The sequence below is a fragment of the Cydia strobilella genome, chromosome 10 (assembly GCF_947568885.1).
Source record: "Cydia strobilella chromosome 10, ilCydStro3.1, whole genome shotgun sequence".
Lineage (NCBI taxonomy): Eukaryota > Metazoa > Arthropoda > Insecta > Lepidoptera > Tortricidae > Cydia > Cydia strobilella.
In genome coordinates this window covers 5077287-5100872 of record NC_086050.1, presented here as the reverse complement: position 1 = coordinate 5100872, position 23586 = coordinate 5077287, and the positions used below count along the sequence as shown (strand labels likewise).

At 39.5% G+C, this 23586-nt stretch overlaps 2 protein-coding genes across 3 annotated transcripts in view; both read left to right on the top strand.

Moving 5' to 3' along the window:
* The window catches only part of LOC134744533 (axoneme-associated protein mst101(2)), a 169676-nt gene that overhangs the window by 108305 nt on the left and 37785 nt on the right, over window positions 1-23586 (top strand). For both annotated transcript variants that reach the window (XM_063678339.1, XM_063678340.1), the window contains one exon: window positions 6016-6072. In XM_063678339.1, coding sequence (XP_063534409.1) covers window positions 6016-6072 — 57 coding nt within the window. The remainder of the gene's footprint in view (window positions 1-6015; window positions 6073-23586) is intronic.
* Window positions 184-4757, top strand: LOC134744887 (uncharacterized protein K02A2.6-like). Its single transcript, XM_063678833.1, has 2 exons — window positions 184-4139; window positions 4721-4757. The coding sequence occupies exons 1-2, from the start codon at window positions 217-219 to the stop codon at window positions 4755-4757; spliced, it is 3960 nt and encodes a 1319-aa protein (XP_063534903.1). The 5' UTR covers window positions 184-216.

Below are 23586 nucleotides of genomic sequence, written 5' to 3'. Positions count from 1 at the left end.
CCGTGAATCCCTTACCTTACTTGGCGCACCAATATACGATGATGGGTGTTGTATATGTATGCAACTACCCATGCATGTGTGTGTGTGTGGCTGCGCCCACGACCCATCTCTTACGTCAATAAAGTAGTGTGCTATAAACCAACGCTCGTGTCACTCGTCTCCTCGGCCGTATATATATATATATCAGTGGCGACGTTTACCCACATTTAAAAAAAGATGAGTGCTGTTTTCGGGGTCCTGCCGACTTTTGACCATAATGTGCAAGTTTGGAAAAATTTTAAAAGTCGCGTGTGTCAGTGGTTCATCGCTAATAATATTACAAATGCTACAGATGCACAGGGACAGAAACGACGAGCGATTTTGTTAAGCGCACTCAATGACAGCTCATACGAGCTGGCAACGCATTTGGCGTTGCCCAAAGATGTCCAAGAAGTGCCGTACGAAGACATTTTACAATTACTGGACGATCATTTCACTCCCAAGTTAACCGGGTTCGGCGAGCGGCACAACTTTTACTCTGCGGCGCAGCAACAACACGAGTCATACCCGCAGTGGGCCGCTAGACTGCGAGGACTGTCAGTGCACTGTGCGTTTAATAACATAGAAGAAGCGTTACGTGACCGTTTCGTTATGGGGATGCTGCCGGGCAGGGAAAAAGAGAAATTGTACGCTCAAGATGTATCCGCGTTAACTCTAGCAAAGGCGGTAGAACTTGCGGAAAACATACGTCGCGCGCGGGCAGGCGCGGCCGCGGCCGGCGCCGGCGCCGGCGCCGCTGCCGTTACTCCGGGATCGTCGGACTCCTCGGCCTCCGAGTTATTTAAGATCGCGCGTGGTGGTAAAAACGAGGGAAGTGCAAAGGTGAAGTGTTCGGTGTGCGGCTACACCAACCATAGTGCGTCACAGTGTCGTTTCGCTAAGTTTACATGTAAAAAGTGTAATAAAAAAGGGCATCTCCGTAAGATGTGCACTAGCGTAAATTACGTTAATGTATCGGCGGATTGTCAGGGCGATAACGACGACGACGGTAAGTTGTATTACATTCGATCTTTCAGGGGTGAGCCTATGGTTGAAACGGTAAAAATCAATGGTCGAAAGTTAAAATTTGAAATCGACACTGGTTCCGCGGTGACTGTTGTTTCTTACATTACGTACAAAATGCATTTTAAAGATGTACCATTGTTACCTACAAAAAAAAGATTAGTCACTTATTCAGGCGAACATCTACAGTGTAAAGGTAATGCACGGTCGATGGTGGAATATGCGGGTAGCACTCACGCATTGAACGTATATGTTGTTAACGACGACGGGCCGCCGTTGCTAGGCAGAGATTTTATTGCTTTGTTTAAATTGCAACTTACACCTGTGCAATCTGTGCATTATTGTAATGATAAATTACATATAGGTAGCACTGACTTAGAGAAACAGTATCCCAAATTATTTTCAGGTAACTTAGGGTTATTCAATAAGTATAAGGTCAACTTAAGGCTTAAAGAGGACGCAAAACCTGTTTTTTTTAGGGCGCGGCCGGTAGCGTTCGCATTACGCGATACAGTTAGCAAAGAAATTGATAGGCTTGTCAGTTTAGGGGTTCTGAAGCCAGTTGATCATTCCGAGTATGCCTCACCTGTAGTGCCAGTTTTAAAGAAAAATGGTTCAGTACGTTTATGTGCAGATTATTCCGTCAGCATAAATAAACAATTGCTTATCGATCAATATCCGCTGCCTACAATAAATGAATTGTTTTCAAAGTTACACGGGGGGAAAACATTCACAAAGTTAGATCTGTCTATGGCATACAACCAGTTCGAGCTAGACGAAGACTCACAAAAGTTGACCTGCATAAACACGCACCGGGGATTATTTCGCTTTACACGTCTCGTTTTTGGGCTGGCTTCTGCGCCAGCGATATTTCAGCGAGCAATGGAATGCGTGCTCGCAGGCCTCGACGGCGTGTTGTGCCTGCTCGACGACGTGCTTATCACGGGCGCCGACGTCGCCCAGCACCAGGCCAGGTTAAAGGTAGTGTTGCAAAGATTACAGGATGCGGGACTGGTATTGCAGCGGGATAAGTGCGAGTTTTTTAAGGACGAGATTAGCTACTTAGGCTATATAATAAATAAACAAGGCTTAAAAAAATCCCCAGAGAAAATTAAAGCCATAGTCGAAGCACCGGTGCCAACAAATATTAGTCAGTTACAATCATTTTTAGGGCTAAGTAACTACTACCGAAATTTTGTTCCGGGCGCCTCGACCATACTCAGTCCATTATATGACCTACTTAAAAAGAATACAAAGTGGGAGTGGTCAGAGTTGCATAACGACGCTTTTAACAAAATTAAAAGTCATCTGGTGTCGGATCAGGTTCTTACACACTTTAACCCTAAAACAAAGCTGTTTTTGACCTGTGATGCATCACCTAGTGGCCTAGGGGCTATTTTATCACAGCTGGATTCTGACGGGGTCGAGCGGCCGGTCGCATTTGCCTCGCGCACTCTAAACCCCGCGGAGAAAAGGTATGCGCAAATACAGCGGGAAGCAACCGCAATAATTTATGCAGTGCGTCGCTTCCATCAGTATTTGTACGGTAGGGCAGAGCCGTTTGTTTTAAGGACGGACCACAAGCCTTTAACTTCAATATTTGGGCCCTACAAAGGCATCCCCGAGGTCTCCGCTAATCGTTTACAACGGTATGCACTATTTCTCAGCGGTTATAATTACACAATAGAATATGTGCGTAGTGCGGACAATAGTGCAGACTTTTTGTCTCGGGCAAGCCTGCCGGGGGAGAGTGGGCGCGGCGCGGAGCCAGCACTCGCCGATAGTGATAAGGCCGCATATGTTTGTTTTGTTGCAGACGGCGAGACTAAACCGTTAACTCTAAATGAATTACAGGTAGGTACCAAGACAGATGCGATATTAAATATCGTGAGTAGGTATATCCTCAATGGTTGGCCAAATAAAATCACCGATGTGCGTCTCAAGCCGTACCATTTATGTAGAACTCAGTTAGCTGTAGAAAATGGTATTATTATGCGGGGTCATAAAGCGGTAGTTCCACAGTCGCTACGCGATAAAGTTCTGGCAGAACTACATACGTCACATCTGGGAATAGTTAAAACCAAAGCAGAGGCTCGTGCTCGATTCTGGTTTCCTGGGATTGACAGGGCTTTGGAGTTGTTTTTGGGTTCGTGTGAGGTGTGCCAGCAGTTGCGGCCGTCCCCGCCCCGCGCGCCACCTGTACCGTGGCCTCAGACTGCGCGTTGTTTTGAAAGGTTACACATTGATTTCCTCGGCCCGCTATATGGACATACGTATTTAGTAATCGTAGATACTTATAGTAAATGGCTCGAGGTATATCCCATGGTTAGCACGACATCCACGGCCGTAGTAGACAAGTTATGCGACTTTATTTCCAGATTCGGGTTACCAAAAACAATAGTAAGTGACAATGGTACTGCTTTTTGCTCGCAGGAATTTACTAGATTTTGTGACCTTAACGACATAAAACATGTTACGTCACCGGCCTACCACCCCCCCAGTAACGGCCAGGCCGAGATTTTTGTTAAGATCACAAAAAAGGGTATTAAGTCGAGCATGTTAATGGGTAAAAATGATAGACAGAGGCGGTTACTCTTATTAAGATATTTAATGGATTATCGCAATTCAATACATTCAACCACAGGCTGCGCCCCGTCACAGTTAGTATTCGGTCACAAAATAAGATGTAGGCTTGATGTGTCGAATCCATTGTCGGAGTTATCGCCCTTATCATCTGCCGAGTCCGTAGTTAATAAACCTGGAAAAATTCAACAGTGTTCACCATGTAAAGAAAACGTGTCACGTAATTTTAAAAAAAGCGAGTTAATACTTTACAAAAAGTATGTAAACAAGTCTCAATTTAACTGGTGCAAAGGGATAATCGAAAAAAGGATTGGTAAAGTTTTGTATTTAATCAAAGACTTTTATACAGACAGTATTATAAAAAAACACATAAATCAAATAGCAAAATACAATGGTACCATAAGGATTGACAGCTCAGGGGATCTAAGTTTAACAGATTTGGATGAGTACTTACCATCTATAGACCCTCCACCGCCTCCGCCGCCGTCGCCTCCGCCGTCGCCGCCGCTGCTGCCGCCGCCGCCGCCGCCGTCGCCTTCGCCGTCGCCGCCGCCGCCACCGCCGCCGCCGCCGCCAACGACCGATGGAGGCCATGTTCCCCCTCCAGATCCGTCGTCTCCATCTGGTGACACTCCAGACCTCTCGCGGGAGGGGAAAGAGTCAGTGCCAAGTGACGCCGAGTTTCAAGAAGCGGAATATTTTACGGATAGCTCTGAAGAGATTGATACAGAGATAGTCTCCACTGAGGATGAGCAACAAGGTACCCAAGGTGTGCGCTCAGATTCGCGTATCAGATTACGAAGCCGTTCAAAATTAAATGTAGGTTTTAAGAAATATTTTTAGGATATTAGTTAGTAAAATAGAGGGAGGGGTGTTGTATATGTATGCAACTACCCATGCATGTGTGTGTGTGTGGCTGCGCCCACGACCCATCTCTTACGTCAATAAAGTAGTGTGCTATAAACCAACGCTCGTGTCACTCGTCTCCTCGGCCGTATATATATATATATCAATGGCATTCCTCCAGCCATAAATTCAAAATTAAACAATTTCCATGATTGTTCGGACTTACTTTTTAAAATTAACGCCCACATAGCCCTTTACATCTTGCGCTTGTGCCTGTTCTCACCTAAATTCTTGTATATTCTACGCTGCTGCCCCATATGGAAACCCAGTCTGACGTCTTTTATTGACAATACTCAAAAAAATTCAATCTGCAAAATTTTAAACATCTCGTTAAATCCCCAAACTTGGTCCCAAGCTATTCTGCCTATCAATTATGGCGGGCTGGGTATTCGCTCCACGGGGGACCTGGCTCTCCCTGCTTTTCTCTCATCTGTGCATAGCACCGTCAGTCTCATCAGTGATATTCTTAACGTCCTCAATCCCACTGATTTGATAGTGACGGGCTTGGCAGAAGCGGAGTCTACATGGGGAGCCAGATTTCCCGGTGAGAACCCACCTACAGAAAAAACTAGCCAAGCTGCCTGGGACTTGGTAAATATAAAATCAGCCCACAAAACACTTTTGAACGACAGTTGTAACCCCAGTGAGCGTGCTCGATTACTGGCAGTATCTGAGCCAGAGTCGGGACATTGGTTACACGCTTTGCCGTCGCGGAACATAGGATCTCTTTTGGACCCGGCCGCACTGCGTGTGGCCGTATGCCTCAGGCTGGGGCTAAAGACCTGTGAACCGCACCCCTGCTGCCGCTGCGGAGGCCCAGTCGACGCCCTCGGACGCCATGGACTATCTTGCCAGTCGAGTGCGGGCCGAAATTTCAGGCACGCGGCGCTCAATGAGCTGATCCGCAGAGCTCTCGGTACAGTTAACATACCGGCAACCCTCGAACCAGCTGGCTTGTCAGCGGCGGATGGGAAAAGACCCGACGGATGCTCGCTTGTGCCTTGGTTTTTGGGGCGATCCTTGGCGTGGGATGTGACCTGTGTGGATACTTTGGCTCCGTCCCACGTCCAGCGCTCGGCCCGGAAACCGGGGACGGCTGCAGAAGACGCCCAATTTAACAAGCGCCGCAAATATGCATTTTTAAAAGAGAATTACATATTTGCGGCGCTTGCAGTCGAAACCTTTGGGCCATGGTCATCAGACACCAGACAAGTTGTGAAAGAAATTTCAAATAAACTTGTCTGGGTGTCTGGCGATTTTCGAGCGGGCGAATATTTCGCTCAGCGGCTAAGTCTGGCAATCCAGCGGGGAAACGCAGCAAGCGTCCTGGGGACGATGCCCCATGCAACTTTAGGTTTTTAATATCTGTATTATGAAATTTGTATTGTAAATGTTTGTTGTGAAATATATAGTTAGATTAGATGGTTTCTTTAAATAATAAGTTGTATGTAACTTTAAATAATTTTGGTTTTCTATTTGTTACAGGCACCAAGAATGGAGTGTGGTGCCGCTGAGCTGAGTAGAAAACTACGAGTCGACCAGGTAACTACCATTATTTAATATCTAAATTAAGCATAGCGACCGCTTTTATGGTTTCTAAGATATCACATTTGCTTAGTAAAAGTGTTACCAAAGAGGAAAACTAGACTTTCCCTTTTACAGAAAACTTACACCGAGTTGACAAGTTTTCTAATGCGCACCAGACTCTATCAGTACGAACTACGAATGACATAAATAATTACAGTCATTCTTTCGTACCGATTTTCATTATTGTATTTCATTTCAATCACTATACACTGTCAATAGTAATTTCATTACTTAAAAGTAATGTAATTGATTACTGATATTGTCTGGCCTATAAAAGTAAGAGCAAATGCAACGTTACCGTTATCTTCAGGTATTCCCACCGGCTTGCCCTTTAAGATCCCCGTTACAGTACAAAATGTACGTTCGTTATTCACTTTCTAGTATTCGTACTCGTATCTATTTGACACCTGTCAAATTGCAGGTCGGCTTAACCGGTTTGCCACCTGTTAAAAAAAATAAACAAACATAATGCGGCTTGTGCGCTTTTTAGTAAAAAGTTTTTACCGATACCAATAAGATCCCAGCCAGTTCGATTACCTACTTGTTGAACGTTTAATATTAAGTAAGTATAATGTAATTTAAAGTACATGTATTTTAATATCGCTCTTTTAAATTAAACATGACATAATTTTGTTTATCTTGAACGATATAATTGGACTTAATGTCATGAAAAAAAATATTATATAATGAATCTTTTTTGCGAAAGCTTTTTTATCACGAATAATTTATTAGCAAACAAAATTTGAAGTCCAGTAGTAGTGTAATTTTGGGCCTGTGATTCAGGATCCCAATCCCTGTTATATTATGATAACCAATACTTACTAATTCAATTCGTTCTTCTAAATAATTCCTTTTAAATTACTCGTGAATTTTTCGTGCCCTGAAAATATGTAAAAAATAATCCCCACCAAAATATTTAAGGGACGTTTAAACTCATTTTAGTCACTAAATGAAACTGGGGGCTTTAAATATTTGTGAATATGTTGGAATTAATAAAGTAAATCAGTGCGCGTCCGTGCGTTCGCGTTTGCGTTATGTCTATTTTTGTATAGGATTTTGAACAGCGCGCCAAGCGGGACGTTTTTGAAACTCAAAATGACACTTAACGCAAACGCGTTCTTCACGTCACGCTATTGAATGATATTTACACTAGGGGTACGGTACCGATGAGAATCGAATCGTATCAATCGATAGCCGCGGGCAATTTATGTAATGGTAACGCGTGAAGTTAAATGTCGAACATCGATTAATCGAGTCGAAATATCGATACGTTATCGAATAAAAACAAGAGCGTAAAAGGTAATCAAATAAGATTTTAGATTACCGGTTCGCTTTTATTACATTTTTAACGATCACTTTTTTCTTTAACCTTACTGTTGATAAATCATTGTTTTACAATAGGGATTTGGGGTCAAGTTATGTTTATTTAGTTATTTTTATAAAGTGCGCAAAAGGTATGTTTATCTACTTAATTAAAATAATATTTTTAGAGCTGCGAGGATGACGTCCACCCGTCTATGACGAGTAGTTTATTTATGAACCGTTTTTCGACAGGGGGATTTTCTTGTCGAAAAACGGTTTATTACATTATGGTTCCTTAAGATAGGTACCGATTTGATTTTTTATAAAGTATATTTGATTTGTCAACTACATATTGCCTACGAACGTATTTGTTGTCGTTCTCCTGTTCCCAAGTGACCATCCTCTTTATATGTCCTGTGTTACTGTCCCATCACGTACCTATACAAAAGTTCTCATTTTATAACGGTTGCTTAAAATAATCGACATGTAACGTATAATAAAATATAACTGTTCTCTTCCCCCTCTTCTCAAGTGGCCATCCTCATTTTATGTCCAGTGTCCCTGTCACCGTATACAAGCGCCTTAATTCAATTACCTACAGCTACCTACTTAAATATACTTAGCATCATCAACAGTAATTATTGCGTCGGTGGAGCACCTCCACTTTAAAAATATGTCTGTTTTGTACCTACGTAGGCATACCTCTTGTACTCAAATGGCCATCCTCATTTATTGTCAATTTTCTCTGTTTCCGTCCACTGGAGCCAAATACATTAAGCCTGATAATCAAGAATTTAATTAAGATAATCAAATCATATTCACAAAATGAATCTTTTTTCATAATGTGTATCTTTCCTCACCTAAGAACAAGTGACTAACGATCCATATTCATTGTCCAGTTTCTATATCACCGTCTACAGGAACCAAAGTTACTTATTAATCTTATTATAATTGATATATCTCATAAAATGTATCTGTCTTCTACGTCTTGGTCTGAGTAACCATCCTGATTTGTTGCCCAGTTTCTGTCACCGTCTGTTTAAAATATAAACAATATGTATATAGGTATATATATTTTTTTTATTATTTTAATGTTTTAATCCATGATCCAATTAATTAATTTTATTTTTACCTCTGTCTGACGTACCTAATTTAGCAATGATAATTTTAATTTTTAATTTTATAACTTTATTGTACCATTGTAGTTTTATTATTTTATTGACAGTGTTAATCAAATCAAAACAAACCAAAGAAAACCTTACATTTAAGTATCTTTGTGCTCATCCGGTTGTGTCTGTGTTTGTAACTTAGTTCTGTTCTGTAACAATAGTCTTGTAAGTTTTGTACATGTACCTAATTACTAACACTTTTATGGGCTTTGCCTGAAATAAATGGTTTAATAATAATAATCGATTGTCGGTGAAACGTTTTTTAATTTAAAAAAATATCTGTTTGTATGTAGGCATACATACCCCTTGTTCTCAAGTGGCAATCCTTATTGACTGTACATTTTCTCTGTCACCGTCCACAGGAGCCCACTACATTAAGCCTGTTTAAGATAATCGGCTCGTAAATTACGCGACCTCCTTTCTACCGACGATCGATTGTTAAAATAATTATCCGTACAATTACTTACGTTGTGTAATGCGACGATTCTAGTCGATGCGTAAGTTCTTGTTATAATGAGTCCATTATAATGAGTATAATGACTGTCTAGTCGGTCCACACTCCGATCTATGATGCTGGTTCAGGGTTTGAATCCTGATGATAAGGTAATTTATTTTTATGTTATTAAAAATATTTGTTTCTGACTTACGTATATGGATGTTTCTATGTATGTTAATAATTAGTTACCTATTTACCTATAGGTACCTTTAGTAGGTATGAAATAATAGCTGACGGGCCGGCCAAAGCAGATATATAATGTTCCGTTGTAATATAATGCTAACGAAATATTTTTACCAGTTTTTAGTAAAATCTGCAGAATTTTTCCTTTTATCGGGTGCAGAAGATAAATGCAATATATCTGTCATTCCGTGATCACTTGATCAGACATAAAACTTGACAGACGTCAAAGCAATATCATCGTTGCCAACAAAAGGGTCAGGAGAGTTTCTTGTAACATAATTACTTTTCCATTACCTAATGAGTAGCACATGTGTCATTTGCAATCATAAAAAAGAATAATGACCGAGCATTTCCTATGTTACGAAACAGAAAGTTAAATAAATAACGCATTGATCGCCTCTGGCTCGTGTTCCAAACCGATGATCGTCGATATGTGAGAATTATCGTTTGCACAACTGCATCAAGTTAACAATCGAATGATCTAATAGCTCGGGGGCTTGTTTGGTTGTGTATCATTCCAGGCCGTAAAATTAAACTGGTTGCTTAAGGATTCATAGAGTTAGCAGTTAATTTCTTCTAAATTGCGGGTAGCTTTAACTAGTAGAAGTTTATTTGCAAAAGCGGCAGTTTTTTTTATTAACGTCTTGCATGCAATTGCAGATCCGGCCTATATCTCGAAGTATTTTACAGCAAATAAGAAGTTGCCTTTACTTATTTGCTAATGCTAATATTTCTCTAATTTAGGAGCTTGCAGTTATTATTATTATTTTATTGAGGAGATAACACAGAAAACATACATGGGATGAACAAAGAGCTTAAAATAGCATAAATGTCCTTAAATACAGATGCTTCCATAAACGTATCTCACGGGAAACACTTAGTTGGATTTGTGGGTTTCAAAATGCAAAAAACTCGTTTAATAAACTTGATTTAATTTGTCCAGCTAATTTCGAATATAACCCTAAAACTATCAAAAAACGCGTTAATCGACGAATCCATCATGTTTAACATTGACTGATTCATACTTCGTACGTACAAGTGACTCATTGAAGCATTTATTGCGGCGTATTGGAGGACTGACAGATACACAGACAGATATACTACAAGCAGCCCTCCGGTTTTATTGTCTTATTATGTGATGATTGGGATTGAGATGTAATGAAAGCTAAGCCTAAGCAATGTTGAGCGAGGAATAACTAGAAGTTTTAAATAAGCGTTCAGTTTGCGTTAGGTACCTACTACATTTCAATCGTTGATGGTTGTTTAATTATGAATTTTTACGTCTGTATTGACGATACTTAAAACACAAGTTATTTATTCGTGTAATGAGGGAGGTGAAAATCTTTTATTTCGTTCCGATGATGCAATATATAAGGAATGTGGTGAATACCGTCTATAAGGTAAGACCATCAACACACTCTTTCGTCGCTTTCATACATAGGTACTTGATTTACGGAGGTCGGTAGAGGAGCGAAGCTCTTCCCTTCTATGTCTGAGCTACGTACGCATTCATATATATGAGAGTTCTTGCCTTATGATGGTCTTCCCAACAAAAACAAAAATATAAATATACAGATCTCCACATTGACTTTATAGCTAGCTTTTGCCCGCGAATTCGTCTGCATTGAGTTTGGATAGCTTTTTTTATCCAATTTGCTTTTTATCGATTCCACATACAAACTTCCACCCCCCCTTTTCACCCTCGTAAACGATGACTTCTGCAATAAAAACTACCCTATGTCCTTCCCCGGGACTCAAACTATCTCTATACCAAATTTCAACTGAATTGGTTGAGCGGTTTAAGCGTGAAGAGGTAACATACAGACAGACAGACAGACACTTTCGCATTTATAATATTAGTATGGATTTCTAGCTGCTACTACTTCACTAGCCTAAAAACATACGGTAAAGAGCCTGCTAGCCCGCCGCCGTGGGAAACGCGACTCATCGTGCCATTGAGATTTTATTAATCCAGACCCATAATGACCCAAGTTTTGTTTATTTTATACGCGATTTTAATACTAACTGCAAGAAATTTATGCCTTAAATCGGCGTAAATATTTAGCTGACTTGGATAAGTTTCTCTTTCGCTTTATAGGACCTAACCCAATAAAACCGTATTTATTCAATATTACGTTATGCCATTCACAAAATACCACTCATTGTTACTTATGGTATTACAAATAGTATTTCAAATAAGAAAGTAGCATCTACCCGAATTATCGTCTTGGTAATTTTTTTCTTTGTATATGATATTTATTTCGTTTATACCCGAATTATATTTATAGTTCGGTATGGAGATGAGATACATAGTTTGAGTGTTTAGATAAAGATAAAGATAAAAGACATTTATTCGTGACGATCACAACACAAGTACGAACATGTAAGTACAGACAACAACAGCAAGAAAAGAAGAGATCATCAAGTGTGCATCACGAAATGGACCCAACTCAGCATAATGCTAGCTATAAAGCCAGCGCTGGTCTTCCGTAGGGCCCATTCATTGTTTGAGTTCTATGAGTTTTTGTCGAGGAACGGAAATCATCATTCCACGCAGTCGCGGTTATAAGCTAGTACTTAGCATAATAAATTAGATACTTATTTTGAATCGTCCGTTCCTCAAAAAAAAATACGTTCTTCAAAAATTCTGATTTACACCGAAGATTGTGTTTTGCTGTGCAACTAGTTTTTTTGCTGTGAAATTAGTTTTTAAGTTAGGTTAGGTTAGTATTTTTTTGCTGATTGTTGAAATATCAGTCAATAAATTATGAATTCGTACCTACCTGTCAAGTCGGTGCGCACGGGCACGCGACAGCGGTTGGTCGTGTTTTTGTCGTCTCGCTTCCTTGCGCTTACCCTTAATCGCATACGAGTTTGTATGTGGAGCACCGGGCATGCGCCACCGGTGCCGATGTAGAGGTCTTTCGAAAATTGGTACGTTTTGTCCACTTATGGTATAACCAGTATAGGTGTGCTCCGATGCTTTTGAGCGCAGCGTAATTATGTACACGTGCAATAAAATTTTACACGACAAAATAGGTACATAATATTTCTGCACCTATTTAACTAAAGTCGTGACATATATATTTGCGCGCTTCGGCGTGTAAGGTGTTATTGCAAGTGATTGTACAACCTGTAACTCTAAATTTTATAGACCCTTGCTACGATGGGAACTGTTGGTCAGTCCTGCCCTACTACTACTATCCTCTTCTTCTTCTTCCTGCCCTTATCCCACATTATGTGGGGTCGGCACAACATGTTTTTCTCCTCCATTCTCCTCTATCTTTCGTCAACTCAGCACTCACTCCTTTCTTTCTCATATCCTCTTTCACACAATCCATCCATCGCTTTTTGGGTCTACCAAACGCTCTCCATCCATCAACATTCATCCCTAACATTCTTTTGCCTATATGGCATTCATCCCTCCTCATCACATGCCCATACCACGCTAACCTACTACTTCTTATCTTCTCCGTTACTGGTGCTACTTTCAAACTTCCCCTAATATACTCATTCTTAATCCGATCCTTTCTCGTCACTCCACACATCCATCTCAACATTCTCATTTCCGCTGCGTGCATTCTTCTTTCATCCGTCATTTTCGTCTCCCAGCATTCTGATCCATACATTACAACAGGTCTCACGATCGTCCTGTAAATTTTCCCTTTAAGTTTAAGAGGCATTCGTGGATCGCAAGTTGTTCCAGAGACTTGTCGCCATTTCATCCATCCTGCATTTATTCTATTTTTCACGTCACGGTCTATGCGTCCGTCGCTCTGGATCAATGACCCAAGGTACCGGAAGTCGGAGCAGACTGGTAGGGATACACCATCTAAGGCAATATGGGAAAAACTGGATAGACCACCGAAATCGCAGAACATGCAAAAACTATCCTAAAATTATAAAAATATTCTAAAGCTACGATTGCTAATACACTAGTCAGAAATAGTATATAGATAATTTTGGGGCTGAGTGAATACCTTCAGAGTTCAGATCGTCTGCATAAAAAAGTGATGGACAAAAGAGGTTCTCTGCCAAATCGTAAATAAAAACTACAAAAAGTAATGGCCTCAAATGCGACCCTTGCGGCATCCCGATGTAATGGGCACAGGAGCAGAAATAACCATATTCAGTAACCGTCTGCGATTTAACAATAAAACTATCTCACACTAAAATCGCAACGCGACACACTTCCAAACTGTCATATTGTATTTCAACTTGATTCATTACCCAAAGCTCAACTTTTACTTTAACTTTTCCCACATTTCTTTTTAAAAAACCTCAACCTAATTTGTCCGTTTCAGAACAACCTACTATTAAATTTTAAGTCAATGAATTCTTTGGCTAAATTATAGTTCGTTTTTTGTGTCCCGAGGGTCCGTGCCGAGACTGAACCTGTTTCGGTGTGATTCATTCAGGAATTTGTAGGGTTCGTGGTATACCTGGCGTTTTTTAGAGCCGGGAGGTGTGGTCCATTCATATGGGTGTCGTGACATGTTGAGTTTTTATTACAAAAAACAATGCGCATGAATAATAGTTTACTTTTAAAGGATATCGTTAACTGTCTCGATGTCGTGAAGTGTCTCATTTATAAAGCTTCCTATTGTTTTGGCGACTATTTATTATGAAAATTAAAATCTAACTGTCCAATTAAATATCAAAATCATAATTAGTCAGAGTCGGAAGTTATTCATACTATTAACTTAGCACCCCTGCATACAAATATGTTAAAAAGTTTACTAATAGTTTTGCTAACTGTACATATCCATATGAGAAATAAGGAACTGTGTTACTTTGGTAATCCTAATATTACATAGGTCTGGTAAGTTACGTACATAATATACCTTTCTTTTGATGCGTTTCTCTAAATTTGTCCATGAGTATATAATATATATATAAAGTTAGTTATATAGAAAGGTTTACCATTAACAAAGATAGATATAACTCCGTAATAGATGGATACAGTCTAAGGAAAAAACGTGCCTCGAAAATCAAGAAAATCGATTCTCGTTCAGAGGGCGCTACTAGCTTTGGCCAAATGTCGTATAGATGGCGTTGACGGTTTCGTTTGTTATTTAACAATTTTAACGCATATCAGTGAAAGAACATGGGTCAAAATCATAAAAATAATGCAAACAAAAAAAATCATTTATCTATATTTAAATACATTTTATCGTATTTTTATAAATATTTACTTTTAGTTTTAAAGTGTGTCGACAGATGGCAGTGAATTTACTGGGGTTACAAAATTTACTATGACAGTACCGCTCTAGTATAAGTTACTCTATGCCATTAAGAAAGGGTTATCATTGGATTACAGCACCTAATTTCAAAATTAGTAACTGAACTGTTTTTTTTGCCTTCCTCTAAATTTGTCCATGAGTTTACTTATATTTTTTTCATTAATTATTTCTTTCAATAAAATTGACTCTTAAGATAAGAAAAGCTTTAAACGAACCAAGCAAAATTACCACGAGTAATAATTCGACCTTTACATATGTAAGTGATGTCACATTTTCTACAGAGAAAAAATGACAAATTTCCCAAGAATGTTGCATCACAGAAGTCACGCATAAAGAGACATGTTAACGACAGTTTTTAATTGTTTAATTGGCAAATTAGCCCAATCATCCTCGAGGTGCCGTCGAGGAAGCGACCGCATTCTCAGGTGCGAGATTTTGCACGTTATGTTATGAATTTTAGGGATCCTTACGTAAAAATTGGTAATATTACGGTACTGTGCGGTTTAAGAGGAATATCCTCCCGCGGACGCTATGGCTGTGGAATGAGCTCTCTGCCGAGGTTTTCTCGAGGGGCTACATTAGGGGGTTCTTCAAAAAAGGAGTGTACAGGCTTTTAAACGCTAAATGTTTCAATAATATATTTTATTGTCATAAGTTGTACCTACTTTTATGTTGCTATAAAAACCAGGGGTCGGCTCCCTGAGAAGTTGACAGTCGTTGATAGAAAACACCTACCGAAATTTAAATAATGTATGGAAATAATCACGTGAATTTTCGTAGCATCCCGATACAGTTTTTCTTTTTGTTTGGCGTTTGTCGATGTAGCATTGCCATCTTGGCTAGGCCCCCTGGTGTATGATCATCATCATCATCATATCAGCCTTTTATCGCTCACTGCTGAGCATAGGCCTCTTTTCGAGTACGCCACTTATACCCGCCGCCGCCGTCGCCGCCGCTGCCGTTGTGCCGCTGGTGTGTGATTGTGTGTGATATTGGATAAATTATATAGTCCAAAAAGTGCCGGGTGAGTGTACTATACCATATACCTATAGAGACTGGCTTTGTCTTTCCCATTGCCCGTGGAAGATGTAGGTTAGATGTTTGTATATTTCTAACAAGTTGTACATTTTTTTTGCTACAAAAACCAAGCTTGTATAGGTACCAATTCGCTCTTGACCAGTTTTTTTGCGACCCCGCAGAGATTATTTTTACCTTACGGGCTCATTTTATAATTTCGTTGCCTTGTAGGGGTTCTTAGCGTTAACTTTCTCGCATAAGCTACTTAATCATTTGTGATGCAATTTTCATATTTAACTTTCTGTAATAAATAACGGATATTTGATTGTAGATTATTTTATGTATTTGTGGTATTGCAAGAATGTGGATAATAAAATAATTTATGTGGCTATGATAATAAAAAAAACTTTCATAATGATTGTAATACTTAAACCTACCCATATACATATAAATTAAAATACATTACAAAACTACCTTACATTGAAAATAAAAAAAAACATACACAGTAAAAAAAAATGACAAACATTTTATGCAACAAACACATTCCTAAAAAAATCTCCGATGATCTGCGTTTGGAATTGAATTGCATTCCCATAGTTTTGCATGGACCTACCTAGTACGAGTAGCGAGCGACCGGGACTTTTGACCTTGCCTTTCATCATTCATGGCATAGGGTTAGCAGTTTAGGCGGCCACTTTGACCAAGTATACTGAAATATTGAGGCGAGCTACTTCCGAGTTAAATTTAGTAATAATGATACAACACCTTGTAAAAGATTTAATCCATTAGCTACTTTTACTTCTAAATAGTAACACAAACACTTGGCGTGCGTAGGTGGACGTCATTTTAAAGTCCGAGTTGTACCTTATCAATCGTGAATTACAATATGAATAGATCGGTTTTCTGAAATCGTTTAGCAATCACATCAATCAAGATTAACTTTCCAGCAATGCGTAAGTTAATCCCTTGAGTTACTGGCAATTAGACACAGTTTAGGGCTTTGTGTTTAACTTATTGCAATATGTAGGAAAAGGAAGAGAAACAAGTTTAACACACATGACCTATGCACATGTAGGAAAAATAAATAGTTGTTGCCAGTAAAAATTTAGCGTAGAGTCCAAAACAATACGCCGATTGGACCAGTAGTCTTACCACGACTGCCTTAGTAGTGTCAAACTGACATATTCACTAATATCGTCTTCGTAACTTACTTTCTATATCTTGCTCACACTAATATGTAAGTACGACCGAGATGCATAGAAAGTAAGTTACGCACACGCTAAAGAATATGTCCGCAATATGTCAGTGTCAAACTAGTGGTAGCCGTACAGGTATTTTAAAGATCCCGGGAAATACGGAGATTTCCTGGATAACCGAGATTAGACGCCTCATAGGAATTACGAGTGGGCCGATTGGTCGTCTTAAAGTGGCCGACTATGAAAAAGGGTTAGGCAAATAGACAAAGAAACATCGAAGACATTTGTTATAGCCCTGTAAACTTTAGTGGTAGCCCTATGTCCGCGGTTGGAAAGTGGTGAAGTGGGTCGCACTGTGGGCGGGACACCTGCTCGATGCTCGTGTGACCGACGTCTCTACCTGTACGTTAAAACAGAAACTGGACACGTTCCACAACACATTATTTCACGGAACAAGTACTTTTGCAGACTCTTGTCTATGGGTGACTCATGTCACGAAAATGCTGTTACATTGCTTCTCTTATTAAATATATTAATAACGGGTCACTCACGTGTTTTAAGTCGAAAACGCTCTACATGTTTCACTCCGTACCGAGGAGCGTCATCAGGAGCTTGCGTCGACGGTGACGGACCGGCGCAGACACGTGAGTGACCCGTTATTAATATATTTAATATGTCTGTGTCTCACGGAAGTTATGTTATTAAAATTGCTTCTCTTACGTTATATGTAGCCTTTTATTTTTTATTATTGTCACATTGACTTCAGTAAGTACCCAAGGTACGAAGGCATGTTTTAATTCCTCTTGAACACCATGCACAAAATAAGGCAGATGCTTTGGTGAAAATGAAAACTAAAGCAAAACGCAAAGATCAATAGATGAGAATAGATGTTGCTGAAACAATAACATAATATTATATTTAACCTTTGTGCCATTAATCACTCGATTTCTTATGCTTTGAAGCTGCACCATAAAATCTCCTCCGTGGAAAAACATGACAGATATTGTTCTTTTACTTAAAATTAGGTAGCTGGCCAAACCTGCCATACGATGCAGCTACTTTGGCCGGACACGGGCAGAATGCACCGACAATCGGAATCGATTCGGTAACGATTTTACGAATTCTTTTCGATTATTCGATTGCGTAATATGAGCGATGACTTCTTTTTACGACCGGTTGTTGTGCAATTGTTTATTTTAGTTGTTTTCGCGTAAAAAGCGTCGTTATAGCATAGGTCAACGTAAACAAATTCCTTATATTATGTAGTTAAGTATTTATGCAAAAATGAGATTCGATGTTTAAAAGGCGTAAGGTCAATATGAAGAAGATCGTCTATCAATAATTGATTCGATTAATTATTAAGACCGTCTAGATGCTATTTTGTTGCTTCTAACTCTTGCGTTTGTACCTACACATACACCACTACAGAAGGGCGGTCGAGCAGAAGGAGCGAAGGTCTTCCTTTCAGTGTCTGAGCATTGTACGATATACGAGTTCTGGCCCTACGGTCTTCCCATCAATAATTTTTATATAACGGTTCTCCACATTGACCTTAAGGGAAAAATCCATGCCTTTCATTGTTACCACAATGCATCCTCAAGAACTTCGGCAATCAATCTTACCACATTGTATACTATTATTACTGTGATCTTCCGCAAGGTAGCGTATTGTATGTAGATGACATTGTCTACAAATGTAATTTCTAAGCCCTGACACATTTATTAACCGCCATAACGACTACTACATACTACAAAACACATCTTTTAAATATTTATCCACGCAGCACCGGTCTCCAATGGCACTAATGGCCGGTAACCGTACACATTGCGGTTAATCTTTATCGCCGTGTTCAATTAATGTCAAGACGTTAATTTGACATGATATGTGGACTATCCTCGGGATGATGCGTATCTGCATTTTATTACATACATTATATTGTAACGCATAATCAGCTTTCAAGATGCCATTTTACGACGTGCAATGGACTCGATCTTGCAACTATGTTTGTACACACTTACCGTAAAACCACACAACTATAGTCCAGCGGCCGTAGCACGGTCGCATTTTTATCACCTGTCATCATGACTGTCATGTTCTAACAAGTATGTAAGTGCGAAAGTGACAGGCGATAAAAATGGAACTATGCTGCCACCGCTTTACTTCATGGCCCACAAGTGCCATACTTAAGTATATAAATACCTATATTAATTTTAGTTTTGTCTGAAGTCACACCTGAACGAAGATATTTGAGTTAATTTGGAACCATAGATAGGATTATAATTGTAAGTACAATTCATGAATTTGAAAAGGCTGTCGCGAAGAATTCTTTTACAGTGTACATTTGTACAGTCGAAGGCAAAAATATCGATCCAGACAAATGGCTCAAAAATATGTGAACACGAAATATGTAAAGTCGTGATCACATATTTTTGAGCCATTTGTCTGGATCGATGTTTTTGCCTTCGACTGTACACATATTTTTGAAACTTTGGGAATGTATATGCCCTTGACTGTACAAAGGTTTTTTAGGGAAAGAACAAAGCTAGAATGAAACGTCACATTGGAAAAGTCTGAAAAATCTTTCTTAAGGATTAGGAATATTTATCAACCAATACTTTGATTAATTAATGTATTAAGTTTAAAGTAGAGAGCAGAGCACATTGTTCAAAAATAAATTTACAAGATTGACAGATACGCAGGAAATTTGGAAGAAACATTATTGAGCTGTGAATGGTTGGGTCACAGAGTGTATGATCCGATAGTTTGGCAATGGTGACTCATGTGTGCATACTTAGTGCGCCAGAATTGTCCAGTCTAAGGTGCGTCTCCATAAACGACGAATACTCGTAGGTATGCGTCATAATCAATATAATCATGCATGTTGGAGTCAATCAGTTAAACAACAAAACAAAACACATCTTTCTTGACAATGATCGGTTGGGTTACAGATAATGACACGGTTTGGCAAATCTGATTCATATGTTGATGCCTTTCGGGCAGTAGCCACTGAGGAGAGTGGACCAACTCCGTATTCTCTGAGCGGTGTCACTATCGAGTGTGCGTAACTATATCCTGAGGTCACTATCTGTGATTATTAATTACGCATTAAAAAAAAAACATAATTCTTGGCAAAGAACGGCTGGATAGAACAGTGCAGAGAGTTTTACTCCTATTGGTATAGCAATTCGATGCAGTGTTGATATTTACCGGTCTATCGTAGTTCGATAATTAGAGGACAAACTTCGTGTAGTCTAAAGTGTACTTATATCTCGAAATGTTAGGGGACACTTCATCAATGAACATCGGATTAATGCAAATATAAAAAAAGTAACACCATTATTCGACAGTGACAAGCCGGGTCACACACAGCATTACCTTTAGTGGTTTGGGAAATCTGATGCATGTGTTATGCCTATCGGGCTACTTAGTGGACCGGCTCCGTGTTGTCTAAGGTGTGTCTTCTTTGCGTATGCGTCATCAACGTGCTTTAGGTCAACCCATGAGATGTGATAGTATTTTATTAGTTTCTATTTAAGTAAGTACGAAGTTTCACCCGTCCCGGAGTCTGTGACTCATTTGCTTTTCGATGTTTGCTTGAGCTCAATTTTCTTATACAGGTAATACTTATATAATGTCGCAATACGACTTAGATTGCGATGATACTATCTACTATTTAACGGTCTTAAGCTTTGGATTAAACATTAGACCTACTTTTTGAGCGCAAAATACAGGTCAGATGTCAACAGGGAGTTGCGTACTTACATACATTTTAGTCCCTTCTTCAAATTTCAATACAACCCAATTTCGTATTTCATATATTTATTCAGTATAACAATAAACATTGTGTTTAAATTTCTATTATAATTATAATTGTTTTCTCCGTGCCGAAAGGAAAACTGCAAACTGCCCTCATCTGGAACAAACTTCCTAGTTGGCAATTCAATGCCATTCACCCGCACTGTTACATCGTCTGAACAATAATGCACCAAGCGGGATACTTGAGGACGATAGGGTACTGTATCATCTGAGTAATTGCAGGTCGGACCCCGTCATTAGTTTCGCGTATCATCGCGCTGACCCTAAGGTCAACTTTCCCGTGGCAATGGCATTGTTGGCAAGGGTCATAAGGTGTTGATACCGTTTGGGAATAAATAGGCCATTGGAGACTGTTGATGGTACCAGGCATATGGTACCTATCATCGAATCACGTTTATCATGTAAGAGCGTGAAGATGCATCATTTTGTCTTATGTCTAAAAAATCAATATATAAAATTCAATAAAAAAATATTTTTAACAAGCAGAAACGTCTGCGAACGATGCTATTCAGCTTAGAATAAATTTAAAAGTGGAAAAATTATTGCCTTGAGTGACTCTTGAACTCACGGCCTCTGGATCGGTACTCCAGCGTCTGCCAACTGAGCCACCAAGACCTCATCCATAGCCAGCGAAATCTTTCCACCATATGGGTCCAGAGGCCGTGAGTTCAAATCTCACTCAAGGCAGTAATTTTTCTACTTTTAAATATATTCTAACCTTAAAATTTCATAATTCTGGAGAAATTATAAATACAGCTTATTTATTGAAACAACAGTCTGTATCTGTTCATTTTATTCCTGTTTAGTTCCATGGCGATGCCTGTAGGCCTAGCACACGAATGGCGCTACCCGTCTTTTTACACGACTGCCCAAAAAGGAGTGTATTGTTTTTTCTAGTTAGTAATCCTTACTACATGACAGTAGTCCTAGCACAGGAGCCGCGTGTCAGCAGTATCTGGCCAGTAATTACCCGTCCATCGAATCTCTAATTAACGCAGTTGCGTTAATTAGAGATTCGATGGACGCAGTTGCGTTAATTAGAGATTCGATGGACGGGTAATTACTGGCCAGATACTGCTGACACGCGGCTCCTGTGCTAGGACTACTGTCATGTAGTAAGGATTACAATAATCAATGATTAGGTACTCGTAATATTCGTTACAGGTTTGATTTTAAAGAGCTATATATGTATTAGCAAAAATATTGACAGAATAATTTACGATACGACATATGTCAAACGTAGATTAAGATAATTAGGGAATATTACGCGAACCGCGAACGAGAAACTCTGCGTAGAGGGCGCCACTACCACAATCCATCACAATCTGAGGGTCTACCGCGAAACAAGAAAATCGAAATTTCGTTATCTAACCTCTATTACTTGCATATTCGAGCGATAAAGAGGCAGATAACTAAATTTCGATATTCGCGTTTCCCGGTAGGCCCTATAGTAGGCGCCTTGATGCATCAATGTCATATTTTATGACGGCAGAACATTGCAGTAATACTTATTAGTACCTTACTGATGCTGATGTCCTGATGGGCCACGATCCTCAGCGTTGCAGTGTCGAGAAGACAGAAAACAACTATTAATATTAATTAACTCGTACATCGATCGATCGATCGTGGAAATCCTGAAGAAAGGCCAGGTCAAGAGCACCCTAAACCGGCGAGCGTGTATGAGGAATGTTATGAAAGTGAAGGAAGCGAAAGAGGTATGTCAGGATCGTAGCAAATGGAAATCCGTGGTCTCTGCCTACCCCTCCGGGAAATGGGCGTGATTATATGTATGTATGTATGTAACTCGTACATAAACATCTAAATAGACCGTCGTCTCCGGAATGTTCTTTCCGCCATATGATAGGTGGCCTGCGGTTGCCACGTCTTCCAAAGCAATTTCGTTTATCGCCAAATGCTGCGGTAAGCAGTCGTACACACAATGCGCGAATTTCACATAGAAAGCCCACCCGGATTCCCATCTCACCGTGTTATACTTGTTCGGAATATTATATATCTGTTTGATCACAACTGGAAGCTGACCAAAATAACTTTCACTACTTACATTGTGCGGTAATTAGTATTCGGATGAGGAAAGCTGCGAAATCCGAGTATTGTTCACATAAGAGTATAATCTTGGCTGGGTGATACTATAGCTCATTAATAAGCGTCATGTGATATTACGAGATTGAATGTGATAAATTGGAAACCGGTGTCGTAAGTTGTATGCAGTCAACCCATGAACTATACACGGCAACATTTTAGCTGTTTGTCGCATAATATGATATAAAGCTCTAATAGCGATAATTATAATCTCATCCACATCTCATGACAGGGTTAAGTGGAGAAAACGAGGGGAGGCCTTTTCCCAGCAGTGGGACACCAAAGTAGGCTAATAAAAAATAAAAATAAAATATCCAATCGATTTAATTGCGGGCGTTTTATTGAGTTTGTACTATAGGTACAGGAGTGGCAATAATTGATTTCTTTCTAACTAACTAACTTTATAGCTATGCTATTTATTCGCAGGGCATTTACTAGCTAGCTAGACGCATAACCGAATGAGAAGTTAAAAAAACCGGCCAAGTGCGAGTCGGACTCGCGCACGAAGGGTTCCGTACCATTACAGAAAAAAACAGCAAAAAAATCACGTTTGTTGTATGGGACCACATTTAAATATTTATTCTGTTTTTAGTATTTGTTGTTATAGCGGCAACAGAAATACATCATCTGTGAAAATTTCAACTGTCTAGCGATCACGGTTCATGAGATACAGCCTGGTGACAGACAGACAGACGGACAGACGGACAGCGGAGTCTTAGTAATAGGGTCCCGTTTTGACCCTTTGGGTACGGGACCCTTAAAATCATATTATCAATAGGCATCAAAGTCTAAGTTCTAATAGCCTAAGTGTAGTCAGCTGTCTTGTTTTGTTTACTGTTTACTTGTTATTTATGTTTTATTTAGTGTCGGATTTCATATTTTATCGTCATTCTATACTACCAATAAACATCAAGAAACAGGGTATGTAGTAAAACAATATTGTAAAG

Bases quoted from the DNA above. Each gene is read 5' to 3' on its own strand.
- LOC134744887 (XM_063678833.1), top strand. From the start codon at position 217: ATGAGTGCTGTTTTCGGGGTCCTGCCGACTTTTGACCATAATGTGCAA. The intron at 4,140-4,720 runs GCCGCCGCCGCC...ACGCCCACATAG, and splicing joins CCGTCGCCGCCGCTGCTGCC to CCCTTTACATCTTGCGCTTG.